This window comes from Urocampus carinirostris, chromosome 2 (genome assembly GCF_059441175.1).
Source record: "Urocampus carinirostris isolate Australia breed hairy pipefish chromosome 2, RoL_Ucar_1.0, whole genome shotgun sequence".
Classification (NCBI taxonomy): Eukaryota; Metazoa; Chordata; class Actinopteri; order Syngnathiformes; family Syngnathidae; genus Urocampus; species Urocampus carinirostris.
Window position 1 is genome coordinate 28,709,998 of NC_142350.1, and position 16,929 is coordinate 28,726,926.

Here is a 16,929-nt window from a genome sequence, read left to right on the forward strand (position 1 = left end):
TGAATGCACGAAGAGTTCAAGAGATATTTAAGGACATTGAGGTATGTATTATTTGAGCTTTTATAGTACAAGAGATTGAAATTGAAGAATATGTTACAGCTACTCACGAGTCACATTTACATATTCCACAAAATAATGAATACATCTTCAAATATTTAATTCTTTAATGAATGAAATGAACGACGTAAATAATGTTTCTGATAACAAATTGAAAACGAGAACTCTAAAATAGCTCTTAAGCGTTAAAGTGTAAACAGCCAATGTCAGGCTAGTGGCTAGAAAAAAACGTCTGATCATGTAGTCATAATTACCTTAGTAAATATTTGCCCTTTGATTATAACAATTTATTTTATCGTGATTTTACCTTTTTATGACTTATATTAGCTACTTGTGCTGGAAAATTGTTGAAAATAATGTTCACTACATCGTTATCAATGCCAATAAAGACTAGTCTAATTCCTACAAGTAATGGCCTCTGCTTAACACTGTGTATATTGTGATTTTTTTTTCCCCCCTTGTGTTATTCTCTCTTCTCACAAAAGTTAGACTCTTTAATTGGATAAACTAACCATAAAAAAAATGCTGCAGCACTTTTAACGTTGAAATGTCAACAATTGAAGGCATGTTGGATAACCGGAGACTCGTCTCTCGTCCACTGCTTAGGTTACCCATGTCAGGAGCTGGTAGATACATTTTGTTGTATTCGAATGTCTCACAGACATTTAACATGACCGTTATAGACTTACAGTGGAACCTCGGTTCTCGACCATAATCCGTTCCAGAAACCTGTTCGAAAACCGATTTGGTCGATCACCGAAAATCGTTTTTGCCATTAAAAGTAATGTAAAATCATTTTAATCCGTTCCAAATCCTTGAAGGCTTACCATGAAAGTAAACATGAAGCTAACCCAGGCTAACGCGTACGTTCGCGTTAGCATAATCTTCTGTAAAAAAGATTACGCTAACATGAACGTGTAAAAATAAAAAGATCAGGTCGTTTACACGTCATTTAGCACCGGGGTCTCCACAACAAGTGGTGAGCGGTTAAAGGATAAAGAAAAGATTTATGAATAGGATTTCTTACCTTTGTGGTGGTCTGCAGAAGCCATGCTCTATCCCCTCGAAAGAAGGGAAACTCGCACATCTTCTTCATATTTTGCTATTATTTCTTTCTTAAATGCAATAGTTGTACGCACTACTCTTCTTTTTTCACCTGTAGCAACTTTGCTGCTTGCACCGACCTTCTTCCGAGGCATAATTAGGGGTTAAAACACTCCGTTCACCGATATTAAACACTAAAGCAAAAAGAAGTGCGCGGTCACGTGACAACAGTTCTTTACGAGGGGTGGGGGCAATCTGCACCCATACGCCGCTCAGCATCGCCCCTAGCGTACCGGCGTTCGAACTCAGATTTTTTGAACGAAAAGCGAAGCAAGAATTTCTCGAAATCTTTGGTCGAGAACCGATTTGTTCGAACTGAGAGGCGTTCGAAAACCGAGGTTCCACGTTATCTATTGTAGAAAATGACCCTCTTCCTGCAGTTATTCGTGCAATTCTTACCGGCAGTTGTGGTGGCAATCGTTGTCGTCCTGGCCACTGGGGAAAGACAGAGACCATCAATCACATAATTAAAGCATAACGCTGCAACTCTCTATATCAATAGCTCGGGTAATTAGATAGAAACATAAAAATCATCGAAGGTGAAAATTATTTTTTTTTCTCTTCAGATAAACAAGTACAAACAAGTCAATGCAATTAGTCAGATTTGGTAGCTTGGACTCCAGAACTGACCATTTTTGCTCATTATCACTGCACTGCTCTTGGGGTAACGAGTAAGTAGAGGCAATGAGAAATTATATTTTATTGATCAGACAATTAGTTGAAAACAGGAATATCTGATGCTAAGGAAACACATCTTACACGTGGTCTCGGTGACAGACACCGCATCGCTCTCGGTTTGGTCTTTGAAAACTGCCATCACCATAACTTCGTACGTCGTAGAAGGACTCAGATTGATCAACGTGTATTGATTGTTGTTTCCATTTAACACCACCTAAAAAGGAAACAACCCTCACATTTTATGTTGCAATCTCAGCATACATTATATTGGTGGACATGAAAATAGGAATAAAAACCAGGATGACAGTGGCAGACAAATTAAAACAATGACAATATCCCAACAAATGTGTCCCAGATTTTTAGGAATATGTTACAGTTTGTCTATGAGCAAATAGCCTTGCATTCCTCTCCACCATAGTGGCCAAAAACAAAATAAATTGTCAAATGAAATGAAATGAAATGATCTGCATTTATATAGCGCTTTTCAAGTCAATGACTTCCCAAAGCGCTTTACATTGTGCTTCACATTTCCCAATAGCGGCCGTGATCTCTGCAGCCATGTAAGGTGCTAACCTGCTTATTGGGGGTATTGGGGGTTCAGTGTCTTACCCAAGGACACTTCGGCATGTAACACGGACAAGCCGGGATTCGAACTGGGATCCCTTAATCCTAAAACGATCGCTCTACCTCCTGAGCTACTGCCGCCCCAAAGTGTAATAGAAGTAACATACTTACATTGTGAACACAAAAGCTATAGAAAATATAATTCTTGAGCACCCTTCACAAGTCTAAAAAAGGTGACTGACTGATTTACTAGGGAAAATCGAAGAGCGAAATTAACAGTTTTTTTTTTTTGTTTTTTTTATATGATAATTCATTGTTATGTTTATAGTTTAACAGACACTTAAAAGGAGAGGAGACACCATGAATTAATTTGAACTTGCAAGGAGAACAGGAGATATTTGTACAGACCCTCAAGATGTACAAATTACCAGATTGTTCTAAAGGTCCACCCATAAGTTCTTTCTTGACCACAAATAGACCAACCCTGGCATTGCAAGCATTCATCAACGTAAGCCAGGGGATCTAAACTTTTGAGAAAGCAGGACAGATTTGGTAAACTGAAAATGTGTGAGGGACGACTATTTAGCCTGTAATTCTTTGAACAGTCTTTAATTAATTCACCCTCTGTGAAAGGTTTTGCATTACTTAGCGACCATCGTTACAACCTCATACCTCGCCTTTGTAGAATTGTTTTGAAGACACAAATCCAGTCGCATGTAGTTTAATTTTATAAAGCTATTGATGATGTAAATAAAAAAAATAACACAATTAAAGATTGCAGAAAAAAATATCCGTCATATCCTGTTATCTCATCGCGGTCCCTTCTCAAGGTTTCTTCATTTTCCTCATGTTGAGGTTTTTGAGTTTTTCCTTGCCCTAATGTAGGTTTTAGATCAGTGGATGGTCTCATAATAGTCTGTAGTTTGCAATAATCTGTGGTCTGTTGAGCCAGTTGAGACTCCTTGTGATCAAGGGCGTCACAAATAAACATGACTTGACATCCTGATCCTTGAAAATGACTTTCACATAAGAGTATAAAAACTATAGGCTCGGGGCCCTTTGTGCTCCATCCACCATTTTTTAGAGGTCCACAACATATTAAAGAATGAAAGTATTAGGGTTTCTATAAATCTCTAATGGATAACGTTTTATTGTTGTTTTAATTTTGCATCATAAGAAAACTTCCATAACTGCTGAAATGATTTGTTATTTGTACAAATCATCCCTCAATGGGTCATTAAAGTGTTATTAAAAGAGTATTCATTTTTTAATATGTTGTTGCTTTCTTGCAAAAAAAAAATCATATGGGGGGATTAATAATGTTTATTTTTCCTAAAAAACACAGCCGCTATATGCAATCATCAGAGTATTAAAACAAATGAACAAAATAAAATAATAGTACTACTTATAATAATAATATTAATAATAATAATAATAATACTTTTAATAATAATAATAATAATACTTTTAATAATAATAATAATAATAATAATAATGTGGTTCAGGGCAGCCCAGCGGCGCAGTGGTTAGCGCGTGTGCGACAAAGTTCTGAGGTCATGAGATCTAACTTTCTGTGTGGAGTTTGCATGTTCTCCACATGCTTGCGTGGGTTCCAGGCACTCCGGTTTCCTCCCACAATCCAAGAACATGCATGTCAGGTTAATCGGCTGGTCCAAATTGTCCCTAGGTGTGAATGGCTGGCAACCAGTTCAGGGTGTCCCCTGCCCACTGCCCAAAGATAGCTGGGATGGGTTTCAGCACCTCCGCGACCCTACTGAGGATAAGCGGTGCAGATAATTGATGGATGGATGTGGTTGATTCAAAATCTGATCCCTAATTTTTGTTTTTAATAAATGTTCAACCAGCGCATTTTCTGTTTTTGGTTCGATTCTCATTGTGGAAATGGGACAACATTGAGGCCAAGATATGCTTTATTATATTTTAGTGTGTCAAATTCACAATTACTAAGTGACCTTTTCCGTTTTCTCTTTCCCTCCTTGAAACAAAGTTTGAACACCCATGTTTTAATGATAATGTTCCCCATTATTTCGTATAAATTGTCTTTTACCTTATCCGTTCGTAGCAGCTTAGTTTACATTGCTTATTTGCCGGCTGGCTTCCTCAACATTTTTTTTTTAAATCTCTGCCGGCAGCAATTGTCGGTCTCATTTGCTGTCTGTGTAATTGATTGCCTGTGACAAAACTGTTCCTAATTTCATCAGTAGCAACTCAGAAAAACATGTTACAACTTTAACAAGAAGGGAATTTTATAATAGCTGTAAACACGGATGTTTGCACCATGACTGGTGCATTTTTACTGAGTGGTTCAATGAGCGATCGCTATACATTATATCAGGGGTCCCTAACTTGGTGGCCGCGGGATGCCCCCTAAGGACAGCTGAGGTCATCTAGTTCTGGGTCATTTTGGTTTTCTAGTACCGCATTTTCCTGACTATAAGTCTCTCCTGAGTATAGATCGCAGTAGCAGAAAAAAAGCATTATTTTGGAGGGAAATTTATTTGATAAAATCCAACACCAAAAACATCCATGCCATCTTGTAAGGTGACTTAAAATAAAAATGAAATAGAGAACACGGTATACTAATGTTACACCTCTGTAAATATTTTAGACATTCTGGTCAGTAATGAAGTAACAGATTAAGAATTGTTCAGATAAATCTAGGATAAAAAACATAATTACCAAACTATCATTTTTACTCTAAATTACTATATCCAATCAAATATTCAACCTGTGTCACTTTTACCGCCAAACAACTCCCAGTAGGTCCTGGTCCTGGAGGTAGACAATCCACAGGCTTCCACTTTCAGCTTTTACGTACATTATCAGCACATGCCTAGAGCGCCCTCTTGCAATTTAATGTAAATATAACATGTGAATTGATGTATAGTACCGGTAATTAAAATGTAAAAGCCAATGATATGATGTGTTAATTTCACATAGGTTTCTCCAGGGTATAAGTCGTACCCCTGGCCAAACTATGAAAGAAAAAAAAAAACCTGCGATTTAGTCTAGAAAATATGGTTAAATTATTTTTTTAGTGGTTGACTTAGTCTATATAACCCTAATTCCAACTATTGACTTGGTAATAACATTGTAACAACATAGTAATAGCATTGTAAGTTGTTAATGTAAATAATGCATATCAAAATAGGTGCCCTTTGTGCCAATTAGTAACAAAAAGTAACTTGAAGAAAAAGGTTGGAGACCCCAGAACTGAACATTCCCCCACAGACCCCACAGAAGAGTGTTATTACCAGCAATGATCACTCTCACCAAGTATATCGCGCACACACTAACTTGTGAGCGTGCACACATGCACACAAGTGACTTTAAAGACAAGAAAGCGCTATCGCCACATCCCAGTAGTCTCCAAGGCTTAGATCAGTATAATAAAACACTCAAGCCATCCATTTCTGGCTCCATTCAAACTTGATTTATACTGAGTCATGTCCAGGGTTTTACCAGCTGTAGTCATGCACATACCCACTTTTATCAGTGGACCTCTATGGAGTCTTTTTGAACAATTGTTACATCCAAAAGATAACAAAGTTTGGCTCTAAATCAGAGGAGTTTAGCTAATTTTAGCTCAGGGTCCACAGGGTAGAAAAATGCATTCTCACGGGGGGAAGACTAGTAAATTAATGGCATAAAAAGTGTGCCTTGGCTGGAGGGTTAGGTCATTTCATAGGCTAGAATTATGATTCAGGGGACCCAAAATTTGATTATTAAAACGGTTATTGAGGGCTTTTTTATTTTTTATTTTTTAGTTGACTTCACTAAGATCTGATCTCTTGTGGTGTTTATCAACTGTGAATTAATTAAAAACAAAAAAAGAAAAACAACAATTTCATTCACTTCGGCTACAGTTTATTTAACTCCGGGAAACTTATGCAGACTGGAATGTGACAAAAATATCACACAAACACAAACTTCAAATATTGATTTAATGATTTAAATTCTTGTATGCTTTTGAATTCATCTTTTTTTAAATAAAAATATTTACCTGAATATGAGAACTTTGCTGTTAAAATTCATATGAATTATAGAAATAAGCTTAAATCTTTGTTAAAGTTCTACAAATATACCCAGGTACTATTTCTGTTAATTTTGTATTTTGACCTATTGCCTTAAAAAGCGTGTCTGTGACTTTTATGTTAAAGCCCCAAAGTGTATTATTTAACCACTAGATGGAACTGTGTTGACTGGTGCGAACGAGGGCGAGTGCCTCAGAGCACTAATTCTTAAACATTGTCCCTTTAAGTAAAAAAACAAGGGACTGTTCTGGAGTTGATTAGTAGTCAGCAAATTCAGCTAAAGTGGGTGCTTTTGCGAGTAGCGCCTTGCTTTGGCGACTTGCAGTGGACATTTTTAAAAGTCATTGTTTTCAGCTCATTTTTCGCTTGTGCTTCTCTCAGCATTATCGTGTGGGCAAAATTAAATGATGTGGCTGGCCACATTGGCCTGCAAGCCATGAGTTTGAAATTATTATTTTCACTCATGAAACCCTAATGCACTCAATGAGCAGATGGTTGCTGCGTGGCTGACGCTGCTATCGGTTAGTTCGTTTGTGTAAAAAGGAAAGTGTAAAGCACATTGTAAAGCGCTTTGGTAGGTCTTCATTGACTTGAAAGCGCTATATAAATGCAAACCAATTACATTTACATTTATGTTGTCATGATTGCTTATTCAGGGCACTTGTTACTGCCCAATTGGTGCCAACAGCCCTGAGCATTGATTGGTTCAAAGACTCTTTTTAGACCCCCGGCTTCCAAGAGGAAACTGTCAGACCGTTTGCGAACCTATGCTCCCAGCTAGGCAAGCTTCATACCTTCCGACATTTTCCTGCCCTGTTTTCTCCTGCCTGATACCTGTTGCCGACATCTTTTCTGGACTCGATACCGCCCTTGCTCTCCCGTCCTCGCTAGCGACCAGTATCCCTGCTGCCCACGATTATCCTCGCTCGACACGGAAGTGCCACTTCCGCGTTCCTGCCACCTGCTGCACGTGTCCGTCCTTCATCGGATCGTGGAAGCAAGCACTGCTCTCTCTCTCTCTTTATCAATAAAACTGAGTAAACGAACGCTACTGGGTCCTGCCTCCGTTTCTGGCTTGTGACATATGTAATGTTTCTTCAAGTCAAATCATGTTTATTTGTATAGTCACAAGGAGTCTCAAAGGGCTGTACAGACCAGAGATTATTACAGACCACGGACTATTATGACACCATCACCTGATCTAAACCCTAGATGAGGGCAAGGTAAAACTCAAAGACCTCACATAGGGAAAATGAGGAGGGACTGCACAAGAGGCAATCCCCCTTACAGGAAGACCAGGCGTTGCCTGCTGAATGTTTGATACCTTCATTATTGCCGATCAAAGCCCTTTACCGATGCTGTACTAACCTCTCGTGTTTGGCCACCTGTGAGCGGAGCCCAGGTGAGTCTATAGACGATGATGTCATCGGCTGAGTGATCCCAGCTGACTTGGAAACTATCCGTCCGGACATCGCTGGCACGGAGGCGCAAGGGACCTGGGACAGGAGCTATAAGATAAAGCGCAAGATTACTTTTTTTTATTTCTTATGTATTTGAGGATATGTATTGTGCTATTAGACATTGCTGGAGTCACTGCCTGTCAATGCACATGCCCGATTCTTCTCTGCAGAACAGAATGACGCTTTACACAACGGGTCGGACACCTTTTTGACCGAAAAAGCCATAATAGGAAAATGTCTTAATTTTTTTTTGGGGAGGAGGGAGAGAAAACCATTTCTTTTAAGACAAATTTCAGCAAGACCACCAAACCCGCTTTCCAGACCAAATCAAAATTTTCAGCGCATTTTGTTCCAACATGTGACGTTAGATGATTTGATAAAATGTATGAATTAAGAATAATGCTGGACCCTGTTTCCCATACGGTGTTGGTCAGGTTACTTTAATTTGTTTTAGTTACTCATTACTTCTTCCAAAAATAACTGCCTACCAACCTCAACAAGGCCCGGATCGATCATCGGGTCCTGGGGCCACGCCCTGAGAGAGTCTGCCAGAGCCACCAGTTTCCTTTTCGCCCGAGGGGACAGGCGCCATTTCGGATTTCCAGCAGCCACCCTCGATCCTACTAGACCCACCGGAGGCTATGGTCAGCGTCGACTCTCCGGGGGCTTTTGCCTGTACTGTGGCTGGCAAGGACACCTGGTATCCACCTGCCCGTCAAAAGGGGCAGCTTACCGGACGGTTGGAGTCGTCCGACTGAGTTCCGTCCACACCCGATCTCCCAGACCGGAAGGCCAGTGCTCCAGGTCCACCTTCTGAGTTCGGGTTCCACCCAGTCACTGTCTGGCGCCGAGGTCAACATCTTGGACACGGCCTTAGCCCAAAGAATGGGGTTGAAGTTTGTTTCCCTCCCAACCCCAGTTCCTGGGCACGGTGACACACATTACAGGGCTAGTAAAGATGAGAACATCCGGGAGCCATCTCGAAAGGATCCGGTTCCACCTGCTTCCCTATCCTGGTCAACAGCTTGTCTTGGGTCATCCTTGGCTGATTCAACACAACCCTCGCTTCAACTGGCGGGCAGGGGTGGTTCTGAAGTGGGGGGCTGAATGCCACCAGACCTGCCTACACACAGCCTCTCATCCTATCCGTTTCAGGCCTTCTCCCGCAACGCCCGATCTGTCCGAGGTTCCCGTCTGCTTGCCTGATTTGCCTGTCCGCCTTTCAGATTCGTCCGTGCGCCTGCCTGCAATGCCCGTCTGTCCGCCTGCCATGCCTGTTTGTCCGCCGGCCGTGCCCGATTGTCTGCCTGCCATGCCTGTCTGCTTGCCTGATTTGCCTGTCCGGCTGTCAGCCTAGTCTGTCCGCCAGCCTGTCACGCCCGTCTGTCCGCCTGCCATGCCTGTTTGTCGGCCTGCTATGCCCGTCTGCTTGCCGGTTTCGCCTGTCCACCTGCCAGTCCGTCGGCCTGCCATACCAGTCTGCTTGTCTTTTTCGCCTGTCCGCCTGTCAGACTCCGCCGGCCTGCTATGCCCGTCTGTCCGCCAGTCATGCCCGTCTGTCTGCTTGCCATGCCTGTTTGTCAGCCTGCCATGCCGGTCTGCTTGCCTGATTCACCCGTCCGCCTGCCCGGCTCGTCCATCTGCCTGCCCGACTCTTCGACCGCTTGCCTGCCCGACTCTTCATCCGCCTGCCTGCCCAACTCTTCGTCTGCCTGCCTGCCCGACTCTTCGTCTGCCTGCCTTCCCAACTCATTGTCCGCCTGCCTGCCCGACTCATCGTCCGCCTGCCTGCCTGACTCGCCTGTCTGGTCGCCTGGATCGTCTGTCCGCCTGCCTGGTTCTCCCGCCTGCATGCCTGCCCACCGGTCTCGAAGTCCGTCTGCCCGCCTGTATCAAAGTCTGTCTGCCCGCCTGTCTCCAAGTCCGTCTGCCCGCCTGTCTCGAAGTCCGTCTCAACGCCCGTCTCGATGCCCGTCTGCGACATCCGTCTGCCCGGCTGCGACGCCGGCCTGTCGGCTCAGTCTCCTCCGGAACCTGCTTCTGCCACGCCTCCTGACCCTAACGATGGAGCATAGGTCCACTCCGAGGAGTACTGATCTTTTGGATTACTTTTGTTTTTTGGTGTTCCTGTTTTTTTGGACTCCTGAAGCCGCCCTCTGATATTATTGATGGGGCAGCGGCTCACTCGGTTGTTTTGGTATTCCTGTTTTTAGAACTCCTGGAGTCGCCCCCTGGGAATTTGTTGGGGCGGCGGTTCGCCCGTTGGATTACTTTGTTGTGACATTCCTGTTTTTTGGGAATCCTGGAACCGCCCGCCGAGGTTTTGTTGGGGCGGCGGTTTGCCTGTTTGATTACTTCTTTTGGCATTACTGTTTTTTGGGACTTCTGGAGCCGTCCCTTGGGGGGGGATCTGTCATGATTGCTGATTCGGGGCACCTGCGGCTGCCCCATTGGCACCAACGGCCCTGATCGCCGATTGGTTCCCTGACTCTTTTTAAACCCCCATCTTCCAAGAGGAAGCTGTCAGACCGTCTGCGAACCTATGCTTTCAACTGGGCAAGCTCTGCACTATCCGACATTCTCCTGCGCTGTTTTCTCCTGCCTGATACCTGTTGCGACCTGTTTTTGGACCCGTTTCTGCCCTGCTCTTCCGTCCCGGCCATCGACTTGTTTTGCCCTGTTCCCTGCCTGATACCTGTTGCCGACCTCTTTTCTGGACTCGTTACCGCCCTTGCTCCCCCGTCCTGGCTATCAACCAGTTTTCCCGCTGCCTACGACCATCCTCGCTCGACATGGAAGTGCCACTTCTGCATTCCTGCCATCAGCTACCCGTGTCCGACGATCATCGGATCGTGGAAGCAAGCACTGCTCTCTTTATCAATAAAACTGAGTAAAACTAACACAATTGGGTCCTGTTTCCGTTTCTGGCTTGTGACAAAAAGAAAAAACAATATTTTTTTTATATTACCACACTAACACTGAAAAATACAGGACATATAATTAAAATATTTATATATCTCCAAAAAAGACAATATACAAAACAATTCTAACCTTTTTTATGCCCAACAAATTTAGAGTCAACAACATGGAATACCCCCAGAAAATGAGTAAAAGACAAAAATATGCGTCTCGGAGGGAATCAGCTGTTGACTGGTACGGAGCCGGCTCCCTTCGTTCACTTCCAAGAGCCAGTTCAGGGACGTTTTGTCAACAAAAGACACAAGCCGGGTGCTATCAAATACATTCCCGAGCTCATAAATTTTTCGTGTCTTATTCAGCCCTTGTTCGCCTTTTCTTTCGGCGCTTAGTATTTATAATATTGGTAATCACTATCTAACAATATGGTAGTTGCTCTTTTGAATGGTGACATGATCTGAAAAGACGAGATGAGAGTAAAAAAAGGCATCAGGTGTGTCAGATGTGCAGGGACACTCCGTCGTTATGCAGCCAAAGTAAGGCACTCTTTTTGACCGTCAGTAACGGTAACAGCGTTGTAATGGCAGAATTAAAAATAATCATTTAGATTACCCCGATACTGTTATTCCCAACACTGGTCCCATATCAACTAGTATACCACTTTAAACCCGTCTTCCTCCGGCAATTACTTAAGATCGTTGAGAATCGTTTTGACTTTTTTTCTTTGTTTTAAAAAATAATTGTCTTAAAACAAGGTGCAAGCAGAGTTCTTTTGTACAAATTTCAACAAAAAACTGCAAACGAGGATACTGATGTATTTACCTTTGGTGCAGACAGCGCTGGGCAGAGAAAAGTGTGCCGTGTGCATGGCACCGCCCACTCCTACCACTCACGCAATCAAATTGCTGTGTGTGTGGCTGGTGTTTATTTGTCTGTGGTTTTTCATCATGAAGTGCCTCAACAGTTAACCAAAACCTGAGAGGGACGGGCACCGTACGTCTGTACTTGACACACTACAGGATGTGGTGCCCCAACGACCAAGGCCCTTAACACCGATCAATGAACTGTTATATTATATATGGACTTCACTGAATTGTAACCTCAATGGGCAGTGTACATGAGCAGATTTTCCGAAGAGGTCTCCTTGCACAAACTTGATTATAGGGGCTGTGTGTATTATTTGACCACTGGTTGCTGTATGATGTACTTTAAACAAAAACAAGGGCTAAAAGCACAAGGAAGACTACAAACTATAGAGACTCAAATGGAGCATGTTACTTTTTCATTCTTTTGCTCTGTCTTTTTGAGGATTTGGGTACTCGTAGCAGCAAATACCGGACAATAGACTTTGACTTACAAAAATCATACTGTTCTCAATTGAGAAGTATCTTACTAAAAGTGTATTTTCCCCCCACTGACTCAGCACTGAAGTCCTGTCACTTGTTGCTTGAAGGGATATTCCAACCAATCAATATCTCTTAGCATGATTGAACAGTCAGGGACGGGGAAAGGACCTTTTAATGGGGCCCGTGCTCTTACGCCGAGGTGTAAATGAGGTGGGCATACTGCCAATGTCGCAAAGGGAGAAGTAGGGGCAATAAAATTTGATGCTTCTTGGCACCGTGAGGAAAAATGGCTCACTTTTGAACGGTATTGATACACCCTTACATGGAAACTGAGAATAAATTGCCATCAGTGGAGATCACTTTGAGGAGGGAAATCCAATCAATTTGGAATACAAAGTTTGGGCGAAAGTTTATCTACTTCTTTATGGGAATTACTACAGGTAGTAGCATTTGTCTCTATTTGTTGATGCTATCCGACCATCAGGATTAATGTGAGAAAATTGACTTACTTGTTGTGAATCCGTCAGTGAGGGGCTCTGATTGTCCTTCATCATATAGAGCAAAGAGAGCCACAGAGTACTCCATCAAAGACGACAGTCCTCTCAGGTCATAAGAGCCTACAGGTCTGACTTCAACCTGAATGGCACATACGATTTGATTAAATTTCAAGGACCACTTTTGCTCTCATATTGTGCAATTTTTGTCAAGAAGAACTTGGAAAAAAATGAGTAGGAAGGGAAGTGCTTGTTTGCTTACAAATCATATAGCTTTTGGAGTGGCATTGGGTTAAAAAATATGGCCAAGGGGCTCCGGCCTTGAGACCTATCCAGTTTTTGTTTTTTTTTTGCATTTTTGAATAAATAGAACTGCAGACATCTAAATGTAAATGTTATATTTATTTCTATATTTGTTTTATGGTTTTGAAACTCTTACAATAAAATACAAATAATACCACAGGTCACTGTTAAAAGAAAAATTATTTATATGTACTATTTTTGCAGTACTCCTTAGTAGTTTTCTGTAATATTTTTATAGCATTGCTGAAATTGTAATTTCTAGTATTTTTTAGTGCGTCTGAAGATTTTTTGTCGTATTTCTTTCGTCGTATTTCTGTGGTGAAATATTTGTCGTAGTACTGTAGTTGTATTTTTGTAATATTTCTTCATTTTTCCAGAATTAAAACATCAGTAAGTTCTTGATTTTAAGCATTAAAATTTATCTTTAGTTCAACAGTAATTTTTGTAGTTTTTTTCTATTTCGGTTGTAGATACAATGGGCAAGATTTGGCTCCCCCCCAAAAAATTTTAGTAGTATTTTTTATCATTTATATTATATATGTATAATTTATCTATTATTTGGGTGGGAGCCGCTCAGGAGGTAGAACGATCTTTTCGGGACCAAAGAGGTCACAGGTCCGATTCCCGGCTCCTCAGAGTTAAATGTCAAAGTGTCCCTGGGCAAGACACCGAACCCCTAATGCCTCCAGTAAGCAGGGAGGTGCCTTGCATGGCTGACTCCGCTATCGGTGTGTGAGAATGTATTGTAAAGTGCTTTGCAGATCCTCAGCGCTATATCAATGCAGTCAATTTAGCATTTTATTAGCAGTATTTAATTTACTATTATGTATATTGTCATGATCATTTTTACCATTTTAATTCAGTGTTCTAGATTAAAATCGCTGGGGGGCATATGTGGCCCAGAGTTTATAGTTTGCCCACAGTTGATATAGCAGCATTGAAGTGCATAAATACTGTTGGTAATATTTTCTGTCCCTTTTTCTCACATGTAACTTTTTCCAACCCAAGTGTGCAAAATGAAAAGGTAGTGGATCACCTCCTCAGTGTCGCCTCCATCCGTCTTGACCCACATCATGCGATAACCAGTGACTTTACTGTCCGCCGGGTCCCAGCTGATGTGTGCAGAATTGTGGGTGATGTCTGAGAACTGAAGATTTCTCGGTGCACTGAGCGGTACTGACCACAGAAATAGAGAAGTACTGTGTTGAATCACAATTAACTCACTGACACTTGAACCAGTAGCACAATTTAATATGTTTTACTCTACAGCAGTGGTCACCAAACTATAGTGGGCAGGCCAAGTATGGCCCATCTCCACAACCAGTCCAGCTCTCTGAACAATACCAGAGAGCCTTTTGAGGTGTTTTTTTCAACCTAAAAAAAAAGTCTGAATGTGGTTGTAATGGGATTTAGGTTTTAGATCAAGGGACAGTGTAGTAGTCGCCTGTACAGCCCTTAGAGACTCCTTGTGATTAAGGGCTATACAAATAAACAAGAATTTACTTGATTTTTACCCGTGTTGTGGCAGTGAGAGCACTGAGCTCCAATCGCTGGACTACCAGTGACATAGTTGACATATGAAAAGGCGTCTGATTTCATCTCATTATCACACTATCTTTAGTCACGACACCAGGGACAATTGATGATATAATTGGGCTTTTTTTACCTAGTACATTGACAATAAATGTTTCACTTGTAACAATAAGAATGGAATTTTTTTTTGTCATGAAACAAACAACAAGATTAACATTCGTCTGTGGTACCATGAATAAAAGTACTATAATAATCTGATCAAATCTACTGCCTTTTCACAAGTCATCCATACAATTGGTGGTACTGACAACTGAGCAGACGAGACTGGTTCCCGAACCAATTACAATGCACACTGACACAATCATCTATTCGCACACTCCTTTCTAAGGACAATCGTGATATGCCAATTGACCTATAGTGCATATTTTGGATGTGTGGGAAAACCCTCGCAGGCATGGGGAGAATATCCAAACTTCTTACAGGGAGTTTAATCCTGGACCTCTGCAATAACCACCCATCCGCCAACACTCAATACTACATAATCAAATTTTGTAAACATTCAATAAAGTTGCCTTTGGTTGAGTAACAAAACTTCGAGACGGTATGTCCAAAACAAATGTACAGTATATAGCTCTGCAGAACGTACGAGTGGTTTCCTGCTTTGTAATGGGTTCACTGGCCTCTTCTCCATACAGAGCATAAACAGTGACAGTATACTCAGTGTGGGGGATGAGAGCATCAAGCTCCAGCTCGTTCACCGTTTCTGACACTTTGACCTGCAGAACAAAACAATATAAACAACAAAGAAAACAATTGTGTATTATGGATACAAAAGCAAGAAAAAAAGTATTTTTGAGTCAGACTTGACCTCCTTTTCAGCTAAATCTCCGTCATCTGTGATTGGTGCATAGAGAACCATGTAGCCTGATGCTCCTTTCATGCTGTCCCATTTTGCTTTTAAGCTGTTGTGAGTCACGTCTACCAGCTGGAATCCTGTCACTGTGGGAAGAGCCACTGCATATGCACAAGACCACACACAGTGAAAAGTAGTCAGAGCAAGAATACAAAATACCAAATTTGAAAAATCTAATCCCTGCCAGGACAAAGTTGCAACAAAACAACTTCATTTTGCATTCATTGAATACTGAATCACTTTTAATAACCCGCTAAAAATGACCTCCATAAAAGAAGTGTCCTCATCAAGAACAGCATGGCTGTGTACTCAAAACGTAATCATGTAAAACCTTTATTAGTGGATGTCCGATCTGCATAATATGTCCGGAGTGAATAGAAAACGGATCATTTTATTCCATAAGTCTTTGACCAAAGTTAAAAACAAGAAACACAGTGGGGAAGGAAACTTTCTGTTGGTATGGTTATTCATAATACACAATATCCTTTTAATGACACATTTGCACTTGAAAGCCGCAAGAATTATGCAAAATATAATAGTCTTAAAAAAAACGGAAATAAATGTAAAAATCAAAACGTCTGTAAAAGTATAAAGCAAAATGTACACTTTTAAAATTGTTTTTCTTTTTATGATATTTCTTTTTTGAATTTTAATTGGTCTTTCTGCAGCATGGAACCGTATGTAAGCAATGAAAAAGGTAGGTAAAACTTACTCTAGTATAATGGGGAAATAAATACAAAAAGTAGGCAAAGATTAAATGGCAAAGAACAAGACAGATTTACTTGGAAATATTTGTAATTTTCTTTTTACAGTTGTTCTTTAAAGGGAGAATGTAATATCTAAACACTAAATGTTGCAAATGATAACAAGTGCCGCAAGGAAGAATACAAACTATGGAGCCTCAAAGTTACCGAATAACACTTTTTTGCCCAGCGTTTCACAAGGTTTTTGGTGTTTGGGTGTAGCCTTACCAACAAGATGAGATCAATCATATCAGTAACCTATAGGCGACCCTCATGTTATGTAAAATAAATACCTATTCCTCCATCAAAGAGTGTTTAAAATTGCTCCTTTATATGAAGGTCTTTGTATTTGTGTTTATTTTTCAAATAAATATTGTTATTTTTTTGTAATGAATTAAGTTTTTTTTTACATTATGATGTGTTAAATACTACACAATGTCATTTTAATGATACTTTCTGCAATTAAGAGCTGGAAGAATTTGGGACATTTAGCAAAGAAAGTTATAAAAAGCAAAGAAATACAAAAGTGAAATCTCTTACAAAAAGATAGAGTGTGTATTTTTCAAACCAATTGTTTTTTATTTCTCAAATGTCGATCAGTCTGCAATATGCTATTGTAAGCTTTAAGAAAAGGGCAGTTAAAATAAATTAACAATAGTTAAATTTAAAAAAAAACTAAATTGAGCAAAAACTATATGCCATTACACAAGACCTATTTACTTGAAATACTATTTGTTTCTTGTCAATAAGGCCTATACAAATA

The 16,929-nt window shown here is 40.9% G+C and overlaps 1 protein-coding gene across 3 annotated transcripts in view; it reads right to left on the bottom strand.

The window, feature by feature from the left end:
* Window positions 1-16,929, bottom strand: part of col14a1a (collagen, type XIV, alpha 1a) — a 240,953-nt gene that overhangs the window by 121,545 nt on the left and 102,479 nt on the right. For all 3 annotated transcript variants that reach the window (XM_088326131.1, XM_088326128.1, XM_088326130.1), the window contains exons 12-18: window positions 15,379-15,524; window positions 15,157-15,286; window positions 14,014-14,153; window positions 12,690-12,816; window positions 7,827-7,966; window positions 1,921-2,053; window positions 1,561-1,596 (exon numbers count right to left, since the gene is read on the bottom strand). In XM_088326131.1, the coding sequence (XP_088182257.1) occupies window positions 1,561-1,596; window positions 1,921-2,053; window positions 7,827-7,966; window positions 12,690-12,816; window positions 14,014-14,153; window positions 15,157-15,286; window positions 15,379-15,524 (852 nt within the window). The remainder of the gene's footprint in view (window positions 1-1,560; window positions 1,597-1,920; window positions 2,054-7,826; window positions 7,967-12,689; window positions 12,817-14,013; window positions 14,154-15,156; window positions 15,287-15,378; window positions 15,525-16,929) is intronic.